The 15,744-nt window shown below is 44.8% G+C and overlaps 3 protein-coding genes across 7 annotated transcripts in view; 1 reads left to right on the forward strand and 2 right to left on the reverse strand.

Moving 5' to 3' along the window:
- Positions 1–12,356, reverse strand: part of LOC120898891 (ribosomal protein S6 kinase 2 beta-like) — a 29,450-nt gene extending 17,094 nt beyond the window's left edge. For 3 of the 5 annotated variants that reach the window (XM_040305370.1, XM_040305371.1, XM_040305369.1), the window contains exon 1: positions 10,864–12,356. In XM_040305370.1, the coding sequence (XP_040161304.1) occupies positions 10,864–10,929 (66 nt within the window). In that variant the 5' untranslated portion in view covers positions 10,930–12,356. Of the gene's footprint in view, positions 1–3,188; positions 3,467–4,009; positions 4,169–10,863 lie in introns of those variants that run through there. The other 2 variants (XM_040305372.1, XM_040305373.1) reach the window with 2 other exon arrangements.
- A 317-nt stretch (positions 12,357–12,673) lies between these two features.
- On the forward strand, positions 12,674–13,793 carry LOC120897104 (RRP15-like protein). The gene is made up of 2 exons (XM_040301722.1): positions 12,674–12,803; positions 12,873–13,793. Exons 1-2 carry the CDS (start codon positions 12,776–12,778, stop codon positions 13,751–13,753), a joined length of 909 nt encoding a protein of 302 aa, XP_040157656.1. The 5' UTR covers positions 12,674–12,775; the 3' UTR covers positions 13,754–13,793.
- LOC120897094 (RAB6A-GEF complex partner protein 2) lies at positions 13,777–15,451 on the reverse strand. Its single transcript, XM_040301710.1, has 3 exons — positions 15,150–15,451; positions 14,844–15,064; positions 13,777–14,784 (listed from the first exon to the last, which is right to left on the reverse strand). The coding sequence occupies exons 1-3, from the start codon at positions 15,275–15,277 to the stop codon at positions 13,844–13,846; spliced, it is 1,290 nt and encodes a 429-aa protein (XP_040157644.1). The 5' UTR covers positions 15,278–15,451; the 3' UTR covers positions 13,777–13,843.
- Between the last annotated feature and the right edge of the window lie 293 nt (positions 15,452–15,744).

Below are 15,744 nucleotides of genomic sequence, written 5' to 3' on the forward strand. Positions count from 1 at the left end.
GACGCAACGAAGAAAATTTACACACTTCGCTATTTAGTAAGCATTAGATGAAACGAATCTGACTATTGCACTGTTTTTCACTATCACAAATCAAATAGGTCACCAAATAGGCCAAACACAAATCAAATAGGTCATCAAAAAAGGTGTATAAAACGACTGCTAAAATTGGAAACATTTTTCGTCTTAAACAACACAATGCAATCCTTTTCATCAGCTGTAACACGTACAATTAGTGTATGATTTTATGAGTATGATTCTAGTGATTCAGTTAAACCATAAACAGCAACACTGCCGTAAATCCCACAGACAGCAAAAAGCACCAAAATAACCAGTGATTCATGTTGGCAGCATGTTGACTATGCTAACATTGATATCGTCTATCATCAATAACGCACACACACACAAACTGTCATAATAGCGTGGCAGTTTTAAAATCGGTATGGACGTGAAATGTGAATAGTGATGCACCAATACAGTATGTTTGCCGTTGTGCCGCAAGCTAGTGCCTCACACATCTTCAATGCACATGGATAATCTTTGTTTTACATCAAAATGCATCCTCTGTCTGTCCTGTTGTGTTCTCCCATAGGGAAATCTGTTTAAACATGAAGCTATTTATTTTATTTAGTCTATACACTTCTGGAAACGATAACACAGGTGCGGTAAAACCTGTAACACAAACAATTAAATGCAATTTATTTATCAAATATAACAAACAAGCAACACTGCTGCATAAACATCAGATATAGCATATAGCTATAGCAGAGGAATGCACTATATTTGGGTTAGGGATGCGGAAGTGACCCGGTGACAGCAAGAAGTGATTAACTTTTAAACTATTTATTCCTTTTACTTGGCCAACAATAATCACCTTTGAGTGACCAGATTGGCTTTCCCATAGCAGCACAATCAGTCCTACGTTCGATCTACCTAGTTTCCGTGTTCAGTCCACGCTGGGCTTGCATACGTGATGGTATATAGCAGATAAGTGTCTTACATAAAACAAACAACAAGCCAAAGGATCAGTGCTGCAAAATGTCACTGTCAATATCATAAAAAAAACCTGACTGAAACCAAATCCATGTCAGCGTCACGTACTCAAGTGTGATATTCAGAGGTGATACTCAAAACGATTGATGTGCTCAATGCATGCTTCATTCGGCCCACCTACCATCAGCGGTGTCTGCTTCTCGGACTTGAACCACTCTGCTCTCGACGTAAAAACGCCCAATGCCTTTTCATATTCCGGCTCCTTAACGGAGAGATCGATTCCCCGGCATTACTAGCCAGCATCAATTTGTTCGCTCCCTGTCGGATTCTTAGATCCAATTTCCATCTCCGTGTACCGCGTACCCGCAACAACCATAGCCAGGGACACCCCATTATACGTATGTCCCTCGAGTTCAATGAAGTGTTAGATTTGTTCGATTTTAGTATGTCTACTTCTACGTTCAAGGAGAAATTGCGTCTACGTTACATTTAATGTTAGCTAGAGGTCTATTTATATGTTATAAATGATCATTGTCATATATATCTTAATTTAATTATAAGGTTGCCGATTAGACACGATGGTCCGTCGGTTGTGTATGAAATAAATAAATAAATAAATAAATAAATGATATTTTTGCGACCATCGCTTGGTCAGTCACTATGTCATGACTTTTTTTTACTGTGATCAGTTCTGCAAAATGTCACAAAATGTCATTCATGACCAATGTCGGCTAAAACAAAATAATGTCAACGTTACGAGCTCTACTATGATGATCAGAGGTGAGACTCATTTAATTGTTGTGACCATCACATGCTTGGTGACATTGTGTACGACCAACTCTTGGTCAGTCACTTGGTCGCGACAATTACAGTAGGTCCAGTCGGTTCAGTCGGGTTCAGTTCCAAGAAACAAAATGAGCATTGTTTCTCGCTCTGTTTGACCCGACAGACTATCAAACCAGACAGAGCGAGGAAGCTACCACGGATATGTTAATTGTTTTCGTTGGTGAATATGTCGTGATGCTCATGACATTTTACAGAGCTGTAAAGGACCATCTAATACAAATATCTATACAAACGATCAGCAACATAAGCTTAAGATTATCACAACATCAATGTAAATACGCTGTATACAAAAAATATAAATCTAACGGAATATGCATTCAAATCTTGCATTCAAAGTATTTCAACATTTTCTAAATATTTATTTGTGCACTTTTAAACTTTTAATCCAACACGTAAAATGTTTTAACAACACACACACGCACGCAACACCCCTGTTAAAGCAGCTCTAACGTGAATTGATGTCGGCATCGCCCTAACACTAATCAGTGTGCTGTGGGTTTGTGGTTTTGATAATTGAACTTCATCCACTAACCACAAACCACATCCACTAATAACACGTATAAGGGTAGTTATGGTCGTCCAGCAGAACGTGTCAAGCCAGACACATTAGCATAAATTTGCAAATACACGAGCGTGCCGAACCCGAATGCTAGAGAGTATCCAATTAAAACAACACTCTTGGGTAAATTTGATTATCTAATAATTGACCAGATTATATGCGATTGTGTATGATAAGAAATAATACAATCTCAACTCCTTTGTCTATTACATCAAAACATAAAAACATAAATTTCTCCTTCTTGCACCAACCCGAAATGGATCTGCTCCAGTCTCTGTGATGCTCGTTCCCAATGGGAACAAGAACAGTGTAACATGATTTGTTAACGAAAGCACTGCTAAGCGGTGGAATACAAAGATTTGACTTTTTTTTTTTTTGGTTCTACCCGAACACATCCTGAGTGAACAAATTATTATTCGACAAAGCGTGTACCATCAAAATCGTCTACTCTCAGCGGTACACGTGTATCATATATCATGTTGAAAAAGGATAAAATTATCCTCGCATGCTTCATTTTAAACTGATCGACATGGATGGAGCCATCATTCCTATTTCATTTTGCAACGCTACCTTTTTATTTTATTAACGAACGTTACTTGGAAACAAACAAACAAAAACGGATTATATATCCTATGTAACATGTAATCAAACGGGGTTAATTAATGCAGCCACATTTTTATGCTTTTAGCCCTTTTTTAATACAATCACGCGTACATGAACACTTTCTAGATTCTACAACATGCAGAAAGAAAATCTGTTCCACCATTTCCATAACACACACACACACACTCACATTCCGGCAGTGGTTGACAATCTTGGGCGTTTACACGAAAAAGGGCACACACGATTCGCGTGTTATATCCTATTTAATATTCATACGCAAAGCACATCCCGCCCGAAAGACACTTCTTGGTTTTGGGGGAAATACGAAACCACGAATCATCCAAGCACCAGTATGTACCCGAATGTAGTGAAAATGGTGCGTGGTAATATCCGTTTTTTCTTCTCTTTCAATGTCTTTGTCGCACGTCATAGCACATAAATCCATTTATTGCGTCGGCCTGTATAGAAGCAGTACATGCAAAAAACTTACTACAAAAGCTGTTGAAGCTGTACTTTTCTACACGAGGCAGCTTTAATAAAGGACATTTGGCTTCATGTCTCCCAGCCATCAACAGAGCAATGGATAAGGATAAATCACACAAATATAAAGGAATTACACTGGGCGCTATACATCGAATTTCGGGGGGTTCTGATCTCTTTTGATCAATGATAACTAGTTGTATCTATTTATTTTGAACGACGATAGGTAGTGTTACTCTCCGTTTCGATTGTGGTATGCAAAACACAGAGCACGACATCCAAGACTCTCCTCCGTCCTAACAACGGTGTGACAACACTGGTACAAAACTGGTTAACCTTCTGCCGTACTCTCCACACACAGAATGTCATACCAGTCCGTCGTGCGTGACGGTCATCCCGCAGCGACCAACAACAAAGCTGACTTTATACGCCGGTTTCGTGACAACGGATCTATAAAAGCAGCGTCGCTCTAGCGTCTGCAGCTATGCCCCTGCGCACTGTCCTCCCCGGGGACTGTCCCACATTTTGTACCATTTGCTACCGACCAACAGGTGAAGATGATATTTAAATTCCCGCCATCCAGAGTGAAATCCATCACCACGACAAATGTAACCGTCCTCTGAGCGAACCTGTTCTTGCTTCGGGCACAAGTGTTGCTACTAACGTGTTTTCAGCTACGCGAACTGTAGACGTTCTTACGGTTACGGTTCTATGTTGGGTACTTCATTTTGATTGCAAAAAACACACGAATGCTTAATTGTGCAAAGCAAAGTATTAAACAAGTAAATCTAATTGCTTTTGCTACAATTTGCATTGGCGCGACGAAAATGTGTTAACAAAACGCTGTAGCTAGCCACATGTTTCTAGTCCCGTACCTGTAGCAGCTCCCCGTGCTAACATTCGAAAGGTAATGAGTTCGAAACTAATCCTGCTCGACCTTCGCTTTACCAAGATGTTTGGAGTATTCTCCTGTTACTGCATGGTGAATCGAGGCCCCCGGATGTCTAAATATATACTTTTATCTAAAAGGATTAAGGGCACCCTTAACAAGATAACGACGTGCTCGTATCCTACACACACACACACTGTCTGCCGGAACAGCAATGACAAGTGATGAACGGTGGAGACAAAAGATTAGACACGAACTTTTACCATATGCTGTCAGTTTCCTAAGGGCCGGATACAACAATCATCAGTAAGGCGTGGGGCAACCAGCAACAAAACAGTTTATGATAGTTAGCCCGAGCTATTATCGCTGTGGTTGTAGATCAAACGACAAAATCGGGTTCAGAAGATTGCGACAGACCAGAGACGGAATCTTCCCTGCATGCATTTGCCTATCTGGCAATATTCACCTAATATTACTCGCTTGAGAACACAGCTTTGAGAATAGCAAGTTGACAGTAATTACGATGTATTTTTTCCAACTTTAGTGCACCAGTATACGTTCTATTTAGGATGCAAAAGCCAGCAAACAGCGTTCCTTCAAACAGCACGGCGCTATGCAAAACCCTTATGGTCCGGTCGCTAGCCTAGCTGCCTTACCAATGCATCGCACACCCAAAGTGCAAAGTGCATACAAAGTGTCTGGATTACATCGATGATGTGTCTCAACGCCACTTTATCCGATAACCTTTGCCGTCCGGGTTGATAGCAATCTCTCAGCAGCCCGGCCAAAGCCTACCAGCATACACGCGCGGTAGGCGCAGTTTCAATTACAGTCGATCCCGCGCGAGCACACACGTTTGGCCTACCATCCAGAGTCTTCCAGCGGCAAAAACGGCAGAGGGAATCCCGTACCTACCTACTACAGGAGGCATACATAAACCGGGCTCCACATCAGAGGCCAGACGAAATCGACCTTCACAATTCTTGAAGCAAACTTTCACCGCACAACGGCTCAATTTTCTGGCGCGGAGGAAAAACACTCACACCGAGAGCGCCCTTCGTTGAAACGGAATCACAATTAGACTGTCGGTTTTCATTAACAGAATGGCTTCATATTGAACTTACTGTGCGGGGGTCAAGGGTCACCACCACCATCACCATTTCGGAGCTCAGGGGTTTCTGCTACTCACGGGTAGGTTAGATGAAAGACATGCAAGTAATTGCTAATAATGTGGCACAATTACGCGTGCACACAGACCCGCCGAGATAAAATAAACGGGAAAGAGTGTGTGTGTGCTTTTTTTGTCCTAGTTTGGGTTGAGCAAAATTGAAATTGAACCAGGGCTCCAGCCGGAGAAAATCGGAAGAGACAGGAGCAGCGAACGGAATGATAGCACGTTACCGAATGGGGGGACAGAGTTTAGGACAATCTGCTGGGTTTCAGGGTGGAGGGATTAATGTTATCAATTAAATACGTCCACATTGCTTGGGTGTGCTTGCAGCGCATAAGCGTTCCGAACAATGCTGGTTGAAGAAAAGCAGTCTAAAAATAGTCTTTGAAAAAACCTTAATACCACAAAGTGTCACATCAACCTGTTGAGCATTTGAGAGGTGGTGAGCTTTTCCATTGAAAGGAGCAGCTGGTGAGCACACTAAAGGATAACTAAAGACATTTAGTCAATCCAGAAGAGAAGATGAAGGATGTTACTGTTACAGTAAGCTTTTATGGAATATTGTAATACATAAAACTAATAAAAAATAATACTTGTTTTGCTAAACAACCGCAAACGGGCAACGCATCCCTTTTGCCACTTTTCACCCGGTCGAGCCGTTCGCGTGTCAAAGTATTCTAATCAACTCGCCAGATAAACTAATTTACGTCAACAAGATGAAATGAAATGAACAAATGAATGGATGGAAAAGCAACAGCAAACAGACAGCAGAAACCCGTCAACTCCGCCTGTGAACGTGGCTGTTTTTTGTTGTGTCTTGTTTCTCACTAACGCCTCATATCCTCACTCTCCTGGCTGGCTGGCGGGCCCCATGTACGGCCAGGCTACCAGGCTCTACTAACGGCATGTAAGAGAGCGCGCGCACGACCCATTGGCATCCACCGCCGACATCAGCAGTGACGGGTTTTTTTTCCCCGTAGAAGAAGCTCGTCGACAGCAGATCGTTTCATAAGCGAATTATCGGAGCGCTTAGAGAGAAGCGAAGCGGCAGCAACGCGGGAAACCGGGAAAAGAAAAATGTAGCCCGAGTGTTATTGGCTCGTGTTCATTTTTCATTTCATTTGTGACGGAAGCGTGGCACAGCACAGCCCGGTCCGGTATCCTGGAATAGGATCATCGCTTTGCGCCGGACTGGGACATCGCTTCCCTTTATCGGCGATATGTAACCGAGAGCCGAGCTTCGTCGCCGGGTTCCACCGTGTGATTATCGATTGATCTAGGAAGGAGGATGTATGTGTGATTGGGGGGGGGGGGGGGCAGTTAATTTTGATTGATTTTTACCATTCCGTAACAGTGTGATGACGACAGATCGGAAGTCATCGTGTGTGCCGATGTGTAGCACCAAAATATGCCTAGGTCAGGGACGGAAGGCACAGGCCTGAAGGCATAAAATGCAGACATCAATATCAATCGGGTTTTTTTTCCAAACAACTAAATCAGTGCAAAATACGCGAAACCCACGCTTATTTTTATGGAAAATAATGAAGGCGTGAAAAATAAATAAATTAATCTGATAATTATCTAGCAATAAGTGAGCCTTTGTTGAATGTTCCCATTGCACTGGGTAATTCCTTTTCTAAGAACAATGCTCGCTTGTAATACCCATAATAACTCATTTATGCAAATACACAATATATCCTTTCGCTCCCTTGTTGTTTGCATTAAAAAAAATAAATAAAAAAATAAAATTACGCGAAAAGTAGCACACCATTTTTATCCCAATTTTCCTATCATTTCTCCAACAATAGCGATGGTAGCGTCCACGCACCACGAACACAATTTCGATTTAATGATCCAGGTCAGCGGTCTCCAACCTGTGGTCCGCGAAAGAATTTATTTTTGAAAAAGAAAAGATTATTATTATACACATCGTGCATTTTTTCCCCGCAATGAAGGTAAAATTTGCAACAGGCATGTCATGTCTATAATAAGATTTAAACATATTTTTGATAACAAAAACGACTTTGAAATAAGTCTACAAAAATGTTGAAATAAGTTCTCAATCGAAGTGGGCCGCGGCAAATGTTTTTTTTCAAAGCCAAGCGGCCAGCGAACCTAAAAAGTTTGAAGAGCACTGCTCCAGGCTTCAAATATAGGCTGATTTTTTAATTTGTTTACTAGGGGAAAGCGGGGCAAAATGGGCATGTGGGGCAAAATGGGCACCCTCTATTTAAGCATTATTTGACTACAAAGCTACTTTCCAATGCTCAAAATGTATTCATTAGAGTGTTTTATGAACACCATGTAAGTTTCATAACCCTAACACAACAAATAACCAAGAAAAGTGCAAAATAAGGTTTAGTAGCATATTGATGTAATTTTTGTCACTTCGAAAATAAGCTTAACCCAGTGTCACAGGGATGCGTTGAAGTTTTACATTATATATTATTAAAGATTTGATATTTCTATACAATTTGTCTGAAGAAAGCAAGGCGATCGAATGCGTATTTTTACTAATATAACATAAAATACAAAAATGCTTCACGTGGGGCAAAATGGGCAGTTACGCTTGGGGCAAAATGGGCAGATACTTTTGACAAATGGCGTTTGGTGAGGCTATGGTGTTGTATTTGTCGCCTCAATAATGATAACAGACACAGCTTCAAAAGAATCGATTTTGTAGATTTAAACGTGTAAAAACTGTTTTAATTTTCATAACATATTTTTGGTAGAATTTTAAGGACTTTCCTGACCAGCAAAACAAAAGATAGAACGAAAATACAATTCACGAAACGGTGCGCAAAAGCATAGACCATTACCTAAGCGCAGTTGTTGTGGCCCATTTTACCCCAGTGTTTTGACGTTTCACAGTTTGTTTACATATGCCCATTTTGCCCCAGGGCTATGCCCATTTTACCCCGCGTGTCAAAATAGCTTCTCGTAAAACATCAACTTTTATTTTACACTGTTTTCATGATTTTAAGTTGTTTTCATTCTATGTGGCAATTTAAATCCAAAGATAAATAGTGGAGGCATACAATAATGCATGAATAATTGTGTTTTGTGGCATATTCAATGGAATATTCAGTAAACTGCTAAACATGCCCATTTTGCCCCGCTTTCCCCTATGTTTTCAGCCTTCAGTGCCCTTTGATCCGGGGCAGAAAGGGAATGAAGCCTACTATTCACAAACCGGAACCAATGGCCACGTGTTGCTTCCCTGGCAAAATCGGGAAATCAAGCGAAAATGCATGAAAAGTTTGCACAATTCTAGGATTTGTTTTCCCATGATTCTGGCCAGAACAAATAGCCACATCATGTCGTTTGCCTGGCGCACAAGCACAACCAAAACGAAAGGACAAACCCGGCAGTGTTTATATGTCTAATTTTTTTTATTATTTTAATAATTATAAAAAAAAAACAAATTACTACACAGAGTAATATTGCACACAACATACAAAGTATAAACTTTTACCCATCCGAAAGGGTTGTTCTTCCATTACTGTGGTCCGTCGAGTACTGAAAATCGATATTGAAAACCAGGCAAAGCATGGTGCGACGTTCGTCCGCCTACGCCTCACCTTCCCGGGAAAGCCGCAGTACACACTGTGCCACTGGGCAGGGAAAACGTTTGTTTACCGCTACACCGTTTACCTTCACATTTTAGCGATTATGGTTGAAAGTGAAAATGGTTGTACGATGCGCTTTTAGACGAGCGTGTTACACCTCCTCTTTCGACTGCAGGCCACTCCGTCGCTTGTGGCACAATAAGAAAATGGATCAATTTCGTACAGGCGCGTAGGGTTCGTGGTTTGGTTAACGTAAATTCACACAAGATAAAGTTACGCTCTACGCCTTAGTATTTTTAACCATTACATTCATTTGAAAGACACTCCCAACCACTGGACCAAACGTAACAAAGTGTGCCCTAAATTCGACCAAAACTGCCGAATTATTTCCCCCAAAAAATAACGACATTGTGCACCACAGTCATGTGACATCCTGTGCTGCCATACTGTTTGGTATGTCTAGTAAAAAAAAAATGTAGCATTAAACAAACGAGTGCATGGGCATCGTGAAGGACAAATTCAATTAGTGGTTCATACGCGTGTAACCTACCGGGTGTGAGCTGGTGGTCACAGTTAAGCCCTTCCATTAGCGGTCTTTCCCATACGAAACACACACCTCTTAAAAGAGCTCAACATAAGGAACGTAAGTGTGTTTGTTTATGATAAAACGAGGATAAACATGATGCAAACAGTTGCATTACGCGCTTTGGGACAGATAATCGATACGGCTGATAAGGGGGCGAGAAGGCACGGCTGAAGATTTAGGCCAAATGGTGACTAATTTTTGCAAAGCAAAATGCAAATATGTTGACAAAAAATAGGAACATTCAATCGGGAAACCTCGAAAACACGAAATGTAAAGTTGAAACAATCTTAAAAATAGCAAAAAAAAGGAAAACAACCTCCCAACAAATAGAAACACGTACATCCATCTTCGCACACCACATTACCACCACAAAACACACCCAACTGATGCGCGATACTATGCTGGTGAGGATGAAACGGCACAAAACAACGGATACAAAATCGATAACGCTAAAGCCGATTAGAAAAGAAAACGATTAAATAAATAGAGACAAACGACTATTGTGAAAACGGGACTGCCAGCCGGGGGCCTGGGCGTATGCAAAGAAGCGCCACCATCGGATATTAACGATGCAAACGATGGCAATGACGATGAGAGGACGGCGCTGACGAAGACGACGATGACGACCGGCCAATCGTGGGAGAAAACGAAAAGGAACGCAAAGCGAACACTGGTCGAAGAAAAGGGTTATTTAAAAAATGAAAAACTAAACCATAACACAGGCAAAGCAAAACCAACGTCAACGGAAGAGGAACCGCGAACAAATCATACCATTAAAAGCATAGAGAGCATAGAGAGAGAGAGAGAGAGAGCATACAAAAGATGGATTCAATTGCAGACGCTGGATAAACAATACAGGTATAACGAAGGGGTGGGGGGGGGAGGGTGAGGACACACCCGTACTGCGGGGTGCAGCACGCGGGAAACTTTAATTAACTTCCTGGGAACGAGGAGGAACGGGGAGGATGGGGGATAGCTACACTAACGGAAAGCGGAACCATGCAGTACCAACTGCAATCTCCTGTTTCCGCAGTTCCGCCCGGATTCGCGCAAGGAGATAGGAGGGAAATGAAAAAAAAAAATAATAACAATAAACAAATTATACGGGAACAGGTGAGGGGGGTGGATTGGTATTAGGTATTAGGGCGGGTGCCAGCAAAACGGACCTACCTCGATACCGACGATACTGATTGGGACTTTCTCTCTCCATGGGTCGATCGAGTTGGCTAGCGGCATCCTCCAGCTTTGAAGCGTTTGCAGGGACGTGTGTGTGTGTGTACTGAACGATATCGGGAAGGTGTTGGCGTGTTTGTTTGTACGCTCGGTGTACGTGTTCGCTAGTGGTGAGTGTCCTGTATGAGAGGTGGGCAGCGAGATGTCCTTGTCCGCTGGGTTCCCTTTGAAACCTCCTTGCGTTCGGGTTGGATGTGTGTAACTATTGCACCAGAAAAGGGGAAACAGCTACTTCCGCTGGCAGATGCTAGGAGGACCCGCGGGAAGGGTTAATTACATGCGCTCTCCAAGCGATCCGGGATGGAACGTACTGTGCCTAGCAGGTCCGGTCGATGACCTACTTTGTTTGCCCGATGCTCAATGCCAATTTGCTACCGTGGTGGTGTTGGTGGTGGTGGTACAGCAGCGTTACAGAACCAGGGAGCAGGAGCACTTCTTCTTCCTTATCTGTTGCTAAATATCTCGCCTTGATAGCGGCCGCCACGCTAGCAAGGGAGAAAAACACTCGCACACGCACACAGCACACAAATTGCACCACATTCACAGGGCAGGGATTAGTTTGCCCATTCGCTTGCCCGCAAATCTAAATCCAAGTAACAACTGATCGGCAACGTACGCCGGAAACAGGCGAAAATGATTTATGTCATCGATGTTTTCCACTAACTGATTGCCTTACTGCCGCCGCCGCACTACCTCTTTGGGGCGCACTTTGGACACTAGATGTTTTGCATTTTCACACGGGAAGGGGACGTTCCTGCAGACCACTCGCGTTTCGATGTCTGTCGCCAGCTGCAACAAACGGTCCTAGCTGAGAGGGGTTATTAGCACTACCTGGGGTTCGCTAGGCTGCGAGCCGTTGTAGCTCGGTAGGCTGGCCGATGTGCTTGCTAGACTCCCTGTGTACAGGGGGGTGGCTTACTCCACAAGGACGACTGGGCTGCTACCGTGGCGGTGATGATAATGCGCCAACGCAAAGCAACCACCACGACAATGATGATGATGATGCGCTATTTGATGGAATGCAACTGTCGGCAGCCGTTCCCGTTCCCGTTCCTGTTGCGCGGGAGATGACCGGACACACACACACTCACACACAAAGACAGCTGCTGCTAATGTTTTGCGGAGTTCACCCCATTCACGGGCATCCGCCCATATGCACTGTACCGAGCAGCAGCAGCAGCAGTAGGACCACTCCGTACGAATTGGGTGGCCAGTTTTGCTTATGCACACAGGCACACACACGCCGATCCGCAGAACAACACGCACGGTGTGATGCAAAGCTCGACGCAAGATTCACTTGCCTCCGTCTCGAACGATGCCGTGATGGATAGCGCTGGCAAGCGACAAGTAGGACAAGAACAAGGGCACACAACGCGCACGGGTCGGTCGATCCGTGAAAAACGATGCACGCACTCAAACTGTGCACTGGCGAAAGGTGCTGCCCGTGCGGAACATTTTGACAGCTGTTTTGCGGGGGAGCGGGAGATGTCATGAAGTTTAATATGACACATGGTTGCATGCTGTTGCAAAAATGTTTATTTTATTTTTTAACACGTGTAAAACTACTTTAATACAGAGCAGAGAGTGTGTAAACAAATGAACGGGGTTTTAAATCACAATCAAACAGTTGAACTATTTTCCAACAAGAAAAATTCCCCAACTATCAAGCTGACAATCGTAGGATTGAATAAATGTACCAGCCTGGAAAGCCATCTTGTTGAATGTGTTTACAACTGTCAGCGCACGAGTGAGTAGGTGAAATACACTTTGTTTTGATATCGGCGCCGCACGTGTATAACTTCGCGCGTACCGTTTTGCATTGAAAGGCACCCACTAAACGCTACACAAAATGTTGAAACCAGCTAGAAAAATGAAACGTAAGTATGATTGCTGTTGTGCAAATGCTGTTTTGTACTGGCAACATTGTTTTCCCACACTCCTTGCAGAGGTGGCAGTGCCCGCACCGGCTGAAAGTGATAGCGATTCGCTGGCGGATGATAGCAGCGGATCGGACGACTTTCTATCCGACGAGGAGTACCCGATGTCGGAGGAGGAGCTGGACTTGCAAAACGAAACTGGCGACACGGAACCGTCCGACGAGCCGACGAAGTGGGCCAAAGCGATGGCCAAGTTTCTGCGCAAAGCCACCGACGACAGCATTCTGTCGAAAGCGGCCACAGACGAGCAGAAGGAGCGCAAAAAGCAGGAAGCGAAAGCGATCGACTTTGATGTGGTCAGTGCGGAGGGCACGGTAAAAAAGGAACCGACACCAGGAACCGACAATTCGGAAGAGAAACCGGACGAGTTGAAGCTGAAGGAGGAACTGTTGCGACAGAAGGCAGCACTCAGGAAGCTGCGACAGAAAGACATCCTCGGTCTCCGGGTACGGCCCACGATACATGATTACGAGCGCGAACGAACGCTGCGCAAGGTGGCCACCCGCGGTACGGTACAGTTGTTCAATGCCGTCCGGCAGCAGCAGAAGACGGTGAACCAGAAGCTGCAGGAAGCCGGCAAGCTGGAGTACAAGCGGGAAAAGGTGCTCAAGAGCCTTAACCGGAAGGAGTTTCTGGACGTGCTGATGAACGGACCGCGCGCCAAGTCGGAACTGGTGGACAATTTGGTGAAAAAGGAGGAGGACGAAGAGGAAGACATCAAATCGGAGGTCGATTCGGACGACGAGCCGAAGTCTACGTGGGGCGCGTTGCGAGCCGATTTCCTTACGGGGAAAAAGTCCGGCTGGGACAAAGAGGACGGAGAGGACGAAGCGCGCAAAGTTCCGGACGATCTGGACGAGGACATGGATTCGGACGGTTCGGATATGTAGGAGAATAAAGTTTGTACACCATCTTCCAGCGCCACAGAAAGGGACTTTGTTTATTGCACGGCAGCCGGCACAGAACGTCCTGCAGCTGCGTTACTTAATGTTTAGCTTGTACTCCCCACAGGGCTGCGGTATTTGCAGCGGTGCCGTCGGGTAGATCGTAATCGGAAGGCTCCAGATCATCGTTTCGATCGCAATGTCCGTCGGTGCGACCCACTCCAGCCCTTCCTCGTTTTCGGCGGTGCGATCGAGCAGCATCTCGCTGCTCAGCTCCGCGTTCGTGCTGGTCACGAACTGAAAGTGTAACCGCCAGCTGACCTCGATCAGCTCCGTCCGGAAGGTGGGAGTGACGTGCAGCGGGATGGGCAGGATCACTTGCGTCTGCAGCATGCCCAGGCACACTTCGTGATGCTTGCTGTAGTTGGTCACGCGGGAAATGTTCTTCGGCCGTTCCGGCTCGTTCGCACCCTCGGCGGTGCTCGAGGCAACATCGGCACTGTCCGCCCCTTTCGCGTCTTCCTTTGCGCTGGGCGTACTGCTCGACGGTGAGACGGCACCGTGCAACAGCTCCGTTTCTTCGCACTGCAACGTGACGGAAAGCTGCACACACTTGATCGTACCGCAGCTAAAATCGATCGTGGCCACTATGTCCTCGCCGAGCTTGTACGCCGACTTGAACAGACAGAACCGGCCCACCTTGCCCCATTTGTTGTTGATCATGAAGAAGTTTGGCCGGCGGCGTGCGGTCACGCCGCGCAAGTAGTGCAGCGCGTACTCGATGCGCGACGGCGGTCGCTTCTTCTCCAGGAACGGGTTGTTCGGTGCCAGATCTTCGTTCGACTCATCGTTCAGCGTGATCGCTTCGTCGAGATCGCTCTGGGGCAGCGGTAGCGGCAGCACGCGGATCGGAATGTTTAGCGCCTGCACGGTTGAGCCTAGCCGTTGCGTGGCAACCGTGATTTTGTAGTAATACTTTACGCGAATTCCGCGGTACGTGGGCGGCGTATTCAGTGGCACGGTTTCACGATACAAAACTAAAGAGAAAGATGCCATTAGAAGCGGGGGAGAAAAAAGGGATCGAGCGAGAACGTACATTGTTTTGCTTCTCCCGGGGACAGGCGCAGATCGCAGAACAGTATCTTCGGTTCGGTTGAGTGCAGCACCTCTCCCTTGAGCTGGTTGCTGGCGTTTAGCGACGTGCTGCCGCCAACGTTTCTGTTCGCGGCAGCATCATGCGGAGCTTTCTCGTTGAACGAGGCGTTGCAGTAGCAGTGCAGCTGCACCGTCGCCCAGGCAAGATTTTCCAAAATATCACTAAAAGAAAAGGGAACAAAATCAGTACGCAGTGCCTTGGCAAAAATTGGACAGCAGTTGATGGCTCCGTGCCATGTTTTCTCACCTATTGCTCTGTGAAATCTTGTGCTCCGGTAGCGATGGGTGAATGAAATCAATTAAACACTCCACCACCTCACCGCACATAAACACTGCACTTTGATCTCGCAGCAATTTTGCATTAATTTCTAGCATGTTTCTGGTTCCCCCTGGAGAGTTTCTGGTGTTCGTGTTCAGAATTTGAGGAAAACAACAACAAACACCCGTCAAACAGTGTTGCCAGCAAAGGGAATTGAGATGACGATGGCAATTCGGGATTCAAATTGGATGATGGAAGATGGCAAAGGGGTTCGTTTGTGGCAGAACGATAATCTTGAAATTATAGTACAATAATGAGAATCTAATTGCGTATAATTCTAATAGGAAAATAAGCCACAAAAAAGACCAAAAGTGAGAGAATTATCGGGGATTCAAAAAGGCTGTTTTGAACACCAATCATTCCTTAACCTTTATGTGCACACATCTCCAGCCGTAGTGAAGCGGGTTAATTGTGTGTGCTCAGTGTGCCTAAAAATGAGACACTTCCAATGAATAATACAATTGCCATACAGCTAAAAAGGCAGTAAACTACATAAAAACAACCATAAATGCTATTTTATGAA

The sequence above is a fragment of the Anopheles arabiensis genome, chromosome 2, assembly GCF_016920715.1.
Source record: "Anopheles arabiensis isolate DONGOLA chromosome 2, AaraD3, whole genome shotgun sequence".
NCBI classification, from domain to species: Eukaryota; Metazoa; Arthropoda; class Insecta; order Diptera; family Culicidae; genus Anopheles; species Anopheles arabiensis.

Coding starts and splice junctions, on each gene's coding strand:
- LOC120897104 (XM_040301722.1), top strand. CDS start 12,776: ATGTTGAAACCAGCTAGAAAAATGAAAC. Junction 12,804..12,872: donor ACCAGCTAGAAAAATGAAAC/GTAAGTATGATT, acceptor CACTCCTTGCAG/AGGTGGCAGTGCCCGCACCG.
- LOC120897094 (XM_040301710.1), bottom strand. CDS start 15,277: ATGCTAGAAATTAATGCAAAATTGCTGCGAGATCAAAGTGCAGTGTTT. Junction 15,065..15,149: donor AAGATTTCACAGAGCAATAG/GTGAGAAAACAT, acceptor CTTTTCTTTTAG/TGATATTTTGGAAAATCTTG. Junction 14,785..14,843: donor CCCGGGAGAAGCAAAACAAT/GTACGTTCTCGC, acceptor CTTTCTCTTTAG/TTTTGTATCGTGAAACCGTG.